This window comes from Equus quagga, chromosome 9 (genome assembly GCF_021613505.1).
Source record: "Equus quagga isolate Etosha38 chromosome 9, UCLA_HA_Equagga_1.0, whole genome shotgun sequence".
Lineage (NCBI taxonomy): Eukaryota > Metazoa > Chordata > Mammalia > Perissodactyla > Equidae > Equus > Equus quagga.
The window spans coordinates 80,130,897-80,143,915 of record NC_060275.1 but is presented as its reverse complement, the minus strand read 5'-3'; the positions used below and the strand labels follow the sequence as shown (position 1 = coordinate 80,143,915).

The window sequence follows — 13,019 nt, the reverse complement described above, 5'->3', positions numbered from 1 at the left end:
CACTCATCCCTCCCTACTCCTTCAGCTTCTAACAACCATTGATTTTCTTACTGTCTCCATAGTTCTGCCTTTTCCAGAACATCATATAGTTGGAATCATACAGTGTGTAGCCTTTTCAGGTTGGCTTCTTTCACGTAGTAATATGCATTTAAAGTTCCTCCATGTCTTTTTATGGCTTGATAGTGCATTTCTTTTTAGTGCTGAATAATATTCCATTGTCTGGATATACCACAGTTTTTGTTTTTATTTATTCACCTACTCATGGACATCTTGGTTGCATCCAAGTTTTGGCAATTCTGAATAAAACTGCTGTAAACATACATGTGCAGGTTTTTGTGTGGATATAAGTTTTCAACTCCTTTGGGTAAATACGAAAGAGCATGATTGCTGGATGGTAGGATAAGAGTATGTTTAGTTTTGTAAGAAACTACCAAACCATCTTCCAAAGTGTCTGTACCGTTTTGCATTCCCACCAGTAATAAATGACAGTTCTTGTTGCTTCACATCCTTGCCAGCATTTAGTGTTGTCAGTGTTACAGATTTTGGCCATTCTAATAGGTATGTAGTGGTATCTCATTGTTTTAATTTGCATTTCTCTGATGTCATAGTTGAAACATCTTTTCTTGTGCTTATTTGCTGTCTGTATATCTTCTTTGATGAGATGTCTATTAAGGTCTTTGACCTCTTTTTTAATGGGGTTTGTTTTCTTATTGTTGAATTTTAATAGATTTTTGTGTATTTTGTCCTTTATCAGATATCTTTTGCAGATTTTTCCCCCCCTCTCTGTATCTTTTCATTCTCTTTATGTTGTCTTTTGCAAAGCAGAAATGTTTAATTTTCACGAAGTCCAGCTTATCAGTTAAGTCTTTCATGGATGGTGCCTTTGATGTTTTATCTAAAAAGTCATCATACCCAAGGTCATCTAGTTTTTCTCCTATGTTACCTTCTAGGAGTTTTATAGTTTCGCATTTACATTTAGGTCTCTGATCCATTTTGAGTTAATTTTTGTGAAGGATGTAAGGTCTCCTCTAGATTCATTTTTTTTCACGTCCAGTTGTCCCAGCACCATTTGTTGAAAAGATTGTCTTCATTCTGTTGTATTGCCTTTGCTACTTTGTCAAAGATTAGTTGACCATAAGAGTCTATTTCTAGTCTCTCTATTCTGTTCCGTTGATCTATTCATCTGTTCTTTTGCCAGTACCACACTGTCTTGATTACTATAGCTTTAGAGTAAGTCTTGAAGTTGGGTAGGGTCAGTCCTCAAATTTTGTTCTCTTCCGTCAGTATTGTGTTGATTATTCTGGGTCTTTTGCCTCTCCATGTAAACTTTAGAATCAGTTTGTGGATATCCACAAAATAACTTGCTGGGATTTTGATTGGGATTGTATATTAAATCTATAGGTCAAGTTGGGAAGAACTGACATCTTAACAATATTGAGTCTTCCTAGCCATTAATGTGGAATATCTCTCCATTTATTTAGTTTTTTGATTTCCTTCATCAGAGTTTTATAGTTTTCCTCATTTGGATCATCTATATATGTTGTTAGATTTATACTCAGCTATTTCAACTATGCTAATATAAATGGTAACGTGTTTTTAATTTCAAATTCTACTTGTTCATTGCTGGTATATAGGCAAGCAGTTGACTTTTGTGTATTAACCTTGTATTCTGCAAACTTTCTGTAATTGCATATTAGTTCCAGGAGTTTTTTGGTCAGTTCTTTTGGATTTTCTATATAAATGATGATGTCATTTGTGAAGAAAGATAGTTTTATGTCTTCCTTCTCAGTTTGTCTACTTTTTATTTCCTTTTCTTGGCTTATTACATTAGCTGGAACTTCCAGTATGATTTTGAAAAGGAGTGATGAGAGGGCACATCCTTGCTTTATACCTGATCTTAGTGGGAAAATTTTGAGTTTCTTACTATTAAATATGTTAGCTCTAGGTTTTTTGTGGATATTCTTTATCAAGTTGAGTAAATTTCCCCATCTTAACTATTTTTAAGTGTATAGTTGAATCCATCCTTTTGAATATGGTGTGAAATAGAGATCCAGTTTTTTCTGCATATGGTAACTTCTTTTTGTTTTCTTTTTTTGTCTTAAAGTACTGGATAAAATCTGTTCATTGAATAGGAGTAGAAATAACAAGCATTTAGGTTTTTCCTCATTTCAAGGGGAATCCTTCAAAATTTTTATGATTAAAATATGTTTGCTTTAGGCTTCTGTTAGTTGTTTTTTTTTTAAATCATGCCAAGGAAGTTTCTTTCCATTTCTGCTTGAATGTTAGTTTTGTTCAGTAATGGCAGTTGAATGTTAGCAAATACCTTTTTGGAAATTACCGATTTCTCTTGTTTTTCTCCTTTAAATCTGTTAATGTGGTGAAATAAATGGATTTTTTTTAACTTGAACTAATTTTGTATTCCTAGGATAAGCCCTACATAGCTTTTTTATTGCACTATTGGATGAAATTAGATGTTTTATTTAGCACTTTTGAATCAATCTAAGGTTGGCCTGTAGTTTTCTTTTCTCATATCCCCTTTTGATTTTGGTTTCAAGCTTTTCATCTTTTTAAAAAATAAGCTCTGGAACGTGGAGATTACCTGTTTATTACAGGTTTAGTCGAATTGGTCCACAGAAATGTCTAGGCCAGGCCAGGTTTTTCTGCTGCTGCTTTTTTTTTTTTCCTTAAACATAGTGTACACCCACATTCAATATTTTTAATAGAGTAAGATACACATCACAAATGTACAGCTCACTGGATTTTGACAAGCTGAATATGCCCTTGTAACCAGCATCCAGATTAAGAAACAGCATTAGCAGAACTGTAGAAACCTTATGTCTTCCTTCAAGACACTATTCTGATTGCTAACAGCATGGATCAGCTTTCCCTATAAATAGCAATCATATGAAATAGAATTATACATTATGTTCTCTTGTGTTCAAGTTTTTCTCCCTATTGCTAGAAGTAGTTGTAGATTATTCATGGATATGTAGTATTCCACTATTTGGATATACAATAAATTATATAGATAGACATTTGTGTAGTTTCCAGTATTTTTCTATTATGAATGTTTTCCAGTACATATCTTTTGGTGGATATAAGAATCTTACTAGTCAGAATGTGGTTGGCAGACCAATAGCGTTGACATTGCCTGGAAACTTCTTAGAAATGCAGAGTCTCATGCTCCACCCAGAACTACTGTATCAGAAGCTACATTTTAACAAGATCCCCAGGCAATTTCTATGCACACTACTGTTGTAATTATATGTTCTCTAGTTGGAAGACTGGATGTTGATGATTTATAAATATTCAATCTTTCAGCCACTTGAAATAATGAAGGGGATTAAAGTCAGGACAGCTGGTAGTCCTAAGTACTGATAGGTTGTTTCAGAAGTCTTTGCTGCTAACTCTTTTCTCATCCTCCCTTATTCTTCCTTACCTTGGGTTAAGCAGATCACTCTGGAGGAAGGTTGGAAGATTATAGAGGATTAGAGCTCAAATTGAAGTCTTATAGCTTTTGGTTCTTTGGATTTCTTTTTTTTAAGTTCTTGTTCAAAATCTGGTACTTCTTCCTGGATCTGTTCCAAATGTGACTGTATGTAGGAGATATTCTTTGTGGTCAGTTCTTGGGGATTGCTTTCATTAACTTAAGTTCATTTTAAATGCAGTTTATTTTTATTTCCTTTGGTTTGTCTGACAGGTTTCAGAGCATTCAAGAAAAGTAGCTATACTCCTTCATTTATTAGTATTATTCAATTCTTTATTGATATTTTTGTTGCTGTGTATTTATTATGATGGAGATTGACCTGATAGAGTTCACTGACAGCATATCATTACATTCGTGAAAGTGAGAGCAGTAATCCCTGAAACTACTGTGAGGTTTAAAACTACTAAAAAATTTAAATGTAAAGAAACTAATTACATATTTCATGTTTATTGGATGCTAATAGCAAAGATGGCAAGATGGGTTAATTCTTACTTAATGCATATTTTAGACCATAATTTTTAGACTTCACCTCGAGAGTTTTAAAAATCTTGCATACTGGTTCCTGTAATTCTTAAAAATAATTGTATTTGTCCTATGTTTTACTTACTAAATTTGAATGACAAAGTGGGATCTTTTTCAAACTTATTTATAACTTTGTCATCTGATTTACCATCTGGAGATGGCAAGGTGCTTCTGCTATATCTGCTGTAGAGAATGTGTATAGGACTTCAATAAGTAGGCTTATTTATTTATTTTTAAAGATTTTATTTTTCCTCTCCCTCCCCAAAGCCCCTGGTACATAGTTGTATATTTTTAGTTGTGGGTCCTTCTAGTTGTGGCATGTGGGATGCCACCTCAGCATGGCTTGATGAGTGGTGCCATGTGCGTGCCCAGGATCCAAACCGGTGAAACCCTGGGCCACTGAAGCAGAGTGTGTGAACTTAACCACTGGGCCACGGGGCTGGCCCAATAAGTAGGCTTTTAAATCTGATAACTGGGTTCAAATTGAAGTCCAGTCTTCATACTGGCTGAATAACCTTGGCAAAGTTGCCTAGCTTCTCTAAACTGTTTATTTTCTTGTTTTTAAAATGAGAATAGGGGCCGGCCCCATGGCACAGCAGTTCAGTGTGTACATTCTGCTTCGGTGGCCCGGGGTTTGCCGGTTCAGATCCCCATTGTGGACATGGCACCGCTTGGCAAGTCATGCTGTGGTAGGCATCCCACATATAAAGTAGAGGAAGATGGACACGGATATTAGCTCAGGGCCAGTCTTCCTCAGCAAAAAGAGGAGGATCAGCAGCAGTTAGCTCTGGGCTAATCTTCCTCAAAAAAAAAATAAAATGAGAATAAACCTCATAAGTTTATGAGGGTTAAATAACCTAGTTAATATGCATAAGGACCTAATGTAGTGCCTGGTACCTCTTGGCACTCAATAAATGAGAATTTTCTCGTTTACATCTGATAACAATTAGCTGTCTTGAATTTGACCACTTGTTTTAGTTGTCAACTAATTTTACTTAATCTACGACTATCATTGACTAGTTGAATCTTAACTTTTCTTTTGTATGTTATTTTTTCCATGTTTCCTACTAGTTCCGATCTTTTAAATTGTTTTTGGAATGAATATAATTTAGCACAGTTTGGGGATGGAAACCCTGCATTCTGAGCTTACCCGTTAGAGGTTCTGTTATTTTGGGATTTTCACTTAGTTTAATCTCTTCTAAAAACTAACAAACTCAGCAACACCTACCCTGCCTCCTAATAGGGTTATTATAAGGATATGATCAAATGAGGTAATGTATATGAAAGTCCTTTTGTAAAGTATAAAGCTGTATACCAGTGTAAAATGCTTTTATTGGAGACAGTGCCTTGCATTGTTTAATTATATCCACTATAATTTTTCTATTTTATTTGACGAAACAGTCCCACAATTGTTGGGGAAAGAAACTTTAAATATAGTGAGAATTTGCTTTTCTCTCCAGACATAGTTGACAATTTATTAAAATGGATGAAGCTGTATAAGAATATAACCATATCAGGTTTTTTCCTAAATTCCAAGCATGATTAAGGTTTGTGTGATACGATATCATAGGCATTCTAGTTAAGGAGCTGCATTTCTCAGAAAGCCTTTACGTTCTGTAAGTGACCTTTCTTTACTGGTAGTAAAATATAGCTAGCACAAATTTAATTAAATTTGCTTGATATGAGTGAGGTTTCAGAATATAAAATTCCATGCTATTATTATAAAATCATCCCCCCCCTTATTTGTATGGTAATTTTAATTTTTGGCCTTCTGTCTTGGTAGTTGCATTTTTGTCATAGAAATGGGGACAAGTGTGGCTGTAGATACCATAGGAAAACCAAATGGACATAAATCTCGTGGATCTTAAGTGCAAAATGAGTCAGATGAAGAGTTACGTAAAATTATAGGAGATGAAGGAGGAAAAAAATCAGTAGTGGCTAAATGGTATAAATGCTGAAAGATAGAGGAAGTCTTGGGAAGCCTATACAGAAACTTAACTTAATGGAATGAAGGATGTTTTAGGCTGTTTCTTGAGCCTAAAACAATTCCTGTTGACTCTCAAGAGCCTACCTATTCTTATACATAAGTTACTTTCTTCTGTATTTGAATACCACTATGCTAAAGTCTGCTTTATATGTTGATTCAGGATGGAAATATGAATGAGCACGCTATTCTCGTTTCTGTTGATGTCTTTGTTTCACAGCTTGGGAGCTACCAATCTTAGACCAGTCCTGTTCATTAGAACTTTCTGCAACAATGGAAATAGTCTCTAGTTGCACTGTATTTGATTGTTGAGCACTTGAAATGTGACTACTGCAACTGAGGAACTGAATTTTTAATTCTATTTAATTTTGAATTTAAAAAGCTGCATGTGGCTAGGGACTATTGTATTACACAGAATAGCTTTAAAATTTGAGCCAGCTAAGGCATAGCTATTCTTATCCTGTGTATTTGGGTAAAGCCTGGCAAACATTAGAAACTAGTGTTTGGAGAATTGTTAATTTTTCTGGCTGAGTCTTTGCCTGGAATGTCCTTGTCCTTGTAATGTTACCTTCTCTTTCCTCTTAACTCATTGCCAAAAGCTAGGCTACTCAGTGATAATGAAACTGGTACTTCTTGTGGAATCCCTTGAATGTTGGAGCAATTAGATTTTGAATAGATTTTTTAAAAAATTATTTATTTATTTATTTTGGTGAGGAAGACTGGCCCTGAGCTAACATCTGTTGCCAGTCTTCTTTTTGCTTGAGGAAGATTGTCAGTGAGCTAACGTCTGTGCCAGTCTTCCTCTATTTTGTATGTGAGACGCTGCCACAGCAAGGGTTGATGAGTGGTGTGTAGGTTTGTGCCTGGCCTCCGACCCTGTAAACCCCAGGCTGCCGAAGCATATGAACTTAACTGCTACACCATGAGGCTGGCCCTGTGAATAGATTTTCTTAAGTTGGCTTTGAGTTTTCCATGATCTGAGAGCATTTGAATTTAACCTAGTTACTGCAGCCTGGAATTCAGCAGCTTTAGGTTACTTGATGAATTGTCTAGCCTTGTCAAGAGAGAAGGAAACTGGTATGAATTGTGGTGCCAGAATTTATCAAGAGGAGGAACATATAGAAGGAGGGATATGTGACTTAAATATTTTTCAGCATATTTTATTATTGGAAGTTTTATTTCTTTTGCCCTGTTAAATATGTAGCAACTAGTGAGAGTTAAGAATTTAAGGAATAATGTATTACCTGTGACTTTATTGTAGAACTTTTATTGAAGAGCTTTTCATAAAAGGAAATACCTACTGTATTAAAAACGTCACATATGTAAATTGTAAAGCTTAATATAAATGTTTTGAACCACCACCCATTTTAAGAACATTACTAGTACTGTTACATAGTTTATGTTCTCTTTTCCGATTCTGTCCTGTTCAGTCCTCATCCTGCATTGTTTCATTCCCTTCCTCTTTTCAAAAAACTCTATTGCATGTGTGTGTCTTCCCAAACACTATATTTAAGTTTGTTTCTTTGAGTTTTGCAAGAATGGTACCTTACTATATAGTCTTAGTTCTGCGATTTGAGTTTTTCAGTCAATATTGTTTCTAAGGTTTATCCATGTTGTCAGTTGTAGTTCATTTATAATCATACTCTGTTGTGTGAATATGCCACATATACATAAGATGTATAATACTATATAATATAGAACATAGTGTATGTAATACTCTGTTGTGTGACTGTACCACATAATTTTTTTCTCTTCTGGATGCACATTTGTTTCCTTTTTTGCTGTCATGGACAAAGCTGCCATGAACATCCCTTCTTTTTCTAGTTAAGTATGTTTTGAAGTCATGAATGATGTGGAATTATATCATATACTTTATCTATGGAGATAATTAGTTTTTTAAAATCTGTTAGTGTTGTTAATTATCTTTGTTAGATGTTCTGATGTTAAAATACCCTTGCGTGCTGGAATAAGCCCAACTTGGTCATAATGTTGTATGTATTCAGGTTACTGTTGAGTTTGGTTTGCTAATATTTGTTTTTGGGATTTTGAATCTACTTATGAGTAAGGGAGGTTTATAATTTTCTTCTATCCTTGTCATATCAAACTTATGTTGGCCTTGTAAGGGAGGAGAAATTTTCTATCTGCCCTTCTTGGTTCTTTGGCTGGTCAAATAATCAAATTGATGTAAGACAGATTAACAGGAGAAAAACTAATTACATATGTATGGGAATTCCAAAAGAATATGAGACCCACAGGTAGTCAGGCAGTTGAAGCTTATATGCTATCTAGAGGTAAAGAGAAAAGGGGGTAGGAGTCTGAGACTTCAAAGGTGAGGAAGACAGTTTACAGAAAGATGGGAAGAGCGAATGTTTGGTAAACAGATGTTGATTCTGCCATGCAGAGACAATGGGACAGAGAACTTTGAACAAGCAGGCCGTGCTAAGTTTCCCCCAGTTTACCACACCTAGCTCATATTCTTTGTAGTTATCTCTAGTTAGAGCTCTTTTCCTGGAGCAGGCCCTTTGTCTAAATTATTTAAGGTAGTTAAGAGGGAGGTAAAAAGAAAAACTTTCCAAGTTCTCTTTTTCTTAAAAATAATCAGCCTAAAATAATCCTCATGCCAAAGAGATGCACTGTGGGTTGGCAAATTTTGCTCCCCTGGAGCCTTGTGGAATAGGTTGGGGAATAATTCCTCTTCTTATTTTTGGAAGAATTGTACAACATTGGAATGTTCTTTAGAGTGTAGAACTCGCCTGTAAAACTATATCTAGGCATAATGCAGAGATTTAAGTACTGATTAAATTTCTATAGGATAATTTAGTTTTTATTGCTTTTTGAGTCAGTTTTGGTGAGTTAATTTTCTCAGAACTTTTCTTCTAAGTTTTAAATTTAGTAGTGTAAAGTTGTTCATGGTAATTTTTATTTTTTATTGTGATAAAAAGCACGTAACATGAGATCTATCCTCATACAACCTTTTATGTGTACAGTACAGTACTATTATCTACAAGCACACTATTGTACAGTAGAACTCTAGAACTTTTTCATCTTGCATAACTGAAACTTTATACCCATTGAACAGCAACTCCCATTGTTTCTGAGGTTATTTCCTTTTCCTTTTTTTAAAAAATTCCTATTACTATTCATTTGTGTCCTTTCTCTGTTTTTTCCCTCCAGTCTTTCCTATCAGTCTTCTGGTGATTTGTCACTCTGATGAGTCTTTATTGGTCTCCTAACCAATTTTTGACTTTGTTGATCTACTCTGTTATATGTTTGTTTCCTATTTTATTAATTTCTGCTCTTAGTTTTTTTTCTTCCTTTACTTTTGTGTAGCTTATTTATTTTTTTTTAGATTCTTACTAGTTGAGATGGCTGTTAAGCTTGTTAGTTTTGAGTCCTTATTTTCTAGTACAGTCATGTGTCACTTAACAAAGGGGATATGCTCTGAGAAATGTGTCTTTAGGCGATTTCATGGTAGTGCTAACATCAGAGTGAACTTACACAAACATAGATGGTACAGCCTACTTTACACCTAGGCTCTATGGTACTAATCCTATGGGACCACTATCCTATATCCAGTCTGTCATTGACTGAAACGTCATGTGGCATGCGACTATATAAAAATTTAAGTACCGATAAGTAACATTTTTATCATACAATCCTAAGTATTTTTTTTTTTTAAAGATTGGCACCTGAGCTAACAACTGTTGCCAGTCTTTTTTTGTTTCCTGCTTTTTCTCCCCAAATCCCCCCAGTACATAGTTGTATATTTTAGGTGTGGGTCCTTCTAGTTGTGGCATGTGGGATGCTGCCTCAGCTTGGCCTGATGAGCAGTGCCATGTCCTTGCCCAGGATCCGAACTGGTGAAACCCTAAGCCACTGAAGCAGAGCGGGCAAACTTAACCACTCGGCCACGGGGCTGGCCCCCTAATCCTAAGTATTTTTAAAGTTCCATTGTAATTTTTTTTCTTTGAGCTATGGGTTATATAGAAGTGTTTTAAAAACATATTTCCAAATAAAAGATGATTTTAAACAAATCTTTTTGGAATTTACTAACTTCTGATTTGACTGCATTGTGATTAGAGAATTTTGGTTATATGATACTGATTTTTGAAATTTGTTGTTGGATTTGTATTGTGGCCTTCCATGTGGTCAGTGTTTTTAAACATTCTGTTGAAGAATGTCAGTTCTTTAATGTCGGATGCTATAGTTCTGTGAAAGTGCACAGTATTCTGTGGATGGCTATAGTATACCTATTATCCTTTGATCACTTTTTTTTGTTATTACAGACAATGCTTATAAAAACATCTTTATGTGTATCTGTGTTACCATGTGAGAATATGCAGAGGAGAACTTCACAATAATGTACTTTCAAAAAGTATATTCTTTTAAAATTAGGATGAAGATTGATTCAGTTTATTGCTTCAGTGTAGTGTGTGATTTGTGTGTGTTTCCCTACGTCCTTAACTATTCTCAAATATTAGCAAACTTAGTTCTGTTTTCCAGTCAATCATGTGGTTGCAAAAAGCTATCTCCTTCTTTTGATTTCCACTTTCCTTAATTATGAGTGAGATTTAGTCATCATTTATTTTTCTTTTGAAGAACTACCTATTCTTATTCATAGCCTGTTTTTCTGCGAGGCTATTGGTCTTTTTTTTGTTGTATAAAATTCCGTCTTTGCCACATGGGTGGCAAATTGAAAAGGTTTAAAGTCTGCATACCACTAAGACATTTGTTGTTATTTTGACTGCTTCAAATGTTATTTGCTTTAGAAATGGATGGTGGACCTTCTCGAAGAGATCATTTCATGAGAAGTGGATTTGCCTCTGGGAGGAGTTTGGGAAACAGAGGTAAATATCTTTGTCTTTCTTTAATCTTCTCGACTATTGAATAGTGGAATGAATAGGGGCGTTTATGGCTGTTTGCTGCGAAGCTAAATCTGTTATAACTCAGTGTACAGTAGATTTTTTTTGGATAATGAGTTCATCATTTTTTCAAATGTCTTTGCTGTTTTATTTTTTTGGGATAGTAGGAAATAGTTAAATTGATTAGATAGATTGGTTAAAAAGATAGTTGCTTCACAGAGGTACTTCTTAATGTGTTTGTGGTGATTGATTTCTGACACTTGGCTTGAGAGAAATGTAAAAGCTTCAGAGAAGGACTTCTTTAAGTTTTGTACTTCTTAAGAAAAGACAGTATAGGAAGCATGTCTGTTAGCTCATTAGCATTAAGAGGTTATTTTCCTAGGCTTAGAATTTTTCATTGTTACTTTTAGAACAACCAACACTTGATTTGACAGATAAAGACATAGCAAAATAGCTGCCTACAGTCCGTTTTTAGATTTGATATTAAAAAGCTGAAAATATTCTGCACTGTTTTTTGATAGTGCAATAAAATATTATTAGAAATTCAAAGTAAAGTTATTTAACTATCCATGTGACCACTTTTTTCTATATGGGATGCCATAAGCTAGGGCTGATTGGTAGGTTTAAATATACATAACACTTATTCTTGAATTTATTAGGTGTTATTCTTTGAAAAACGTTATTGATATTTCTAGATCTTTTATTTATTCATTGGAAACCAGAGGTTGATGTGTGGTGTTTCATTTGCTATTTGGAAAACTTAATTTCTTGTTTAGATATAATAACACAAATGTGAACTTTATATTTTGACATGTTTCTGCTACTAATGGAAATAATTCTTTAAATATGCATATATGTTTTGTTTTTTAAGCTTTCGTATTAATTAAGAGATATTGATGATTTGGACCCTGTAGTTGTGCTAAGAGGTTCAAGTGTGGGTTTTATTTGTTACTACCAACATTAGAGATAATATCTTAATATTATACTTGGGAATTTTTAATATTTAGATATATTTTAAAATCCTAGTTTAGGTTATGTGATACTTTTTGATGCAGACTTCTAAACATTGTAGAATAAAGGCTTTTTAAAGATAGATTTTACTACAAATTTTTTTTTTTTTTTTTAAAGATTTTTTTTATTTTTTCCTTTTTTTTTTTTTTCTCCCCAAAAGCCCCCCGGTACATAGTTGTGTATTCTTCGTTGTGGGTTCTTCTAGTTGTGGCATGTGGGACGCTGCCTCAGCGTGGTCTGACGAGCAGTGCCATGTCCGCGCCCAGGATTCGAACCGACGAAACACTGGGCCGCCTGCAGCGGAGCGCGCGAACTTAACCACTCGGCCACGGGGCCAGCCCCTTACTACAAATTTTTAATTCCATATGTTTTAGGTTGAAATACACATTAAACTTCTCATCAAAACTCTTTATTGAATGTTAATACTTTAAAAAGTTGTCTTTATACTACATATAATCCTGAAAATTCATAGACCCATGAGTACAACTTTTTTCCCTTATAATTCATTTAACATTTTAATTAGTTTCAGTGTCTGATTTTTTTCTATCTTGCATAGCTAATAATGTTTTTGAAATTGACCCTTAATTGCTTAAAATATAATATTGATTAGCTTTTCATGATCTGTGAAGTATGGTCTAAATGGCCTTAACTTCTTGTATCACACACATCTTTAGAATCTGATAAAAATACTGATAGTTTCTCATAGACAATTTTGCATGTGGCTTTAGGAGTTTCACGGATTCCCTGTGTTAAGGTACTGCAGAGATAAGTAAAACAATTTATGAGGATAACAAGATAATGCTTTAATTTTTCCCAGTCATAGTGTAAAGTGGCAGTTTGTGATGTTGTGGATGTCTCTTGTTCCAATTTTTTGTCTTAAGTAACCGCTCTCATTGCTATAGCAACTCTGCCCTCAGAATTCTTAATCTAGTGGTAGAAAAACACATGGAAAGAAATATTACTAGAAAGAGACACACATAGTGTGTTGTGGGATTGTGCAGCAAGGATTATGACTAGATGACTAAAGGAAAACTTCACCGAAGAGGTGGCCTTTGAACTGGGCTTTTAAAGAGTGAAAAGAATTTTCATAGGCAAAATAGGAAAGCAGGGAATGCCGTGGTGAGGGAACATCATGTAGGAAGGTACGAAAGTT

The 13,019-nt window shown here is 34.5% G+C and overlaps 1 protein-coding gene across 1 annotated transcript in view; it reads left to right on the top strand.

The window, feature by feature from the left end:
- Positions 1-13,019, top strand: part of DDX4 (DEAD-box helicase 4) — a 74,088-nt gene that overhangs the window by 10,474 nt on the left and 50,595 nt on the right. Inside the window, exon 3 of the mRNA XM_046672138.1 lies at positions 10,763-10,840. Coding sequence (XP_046528094.1) covers positions 10,763-10,840 — 78 coding nt within the window. The remainder of the gene's footprint in view (positions 1-10,762; positions 10,841-13,019) is intronic.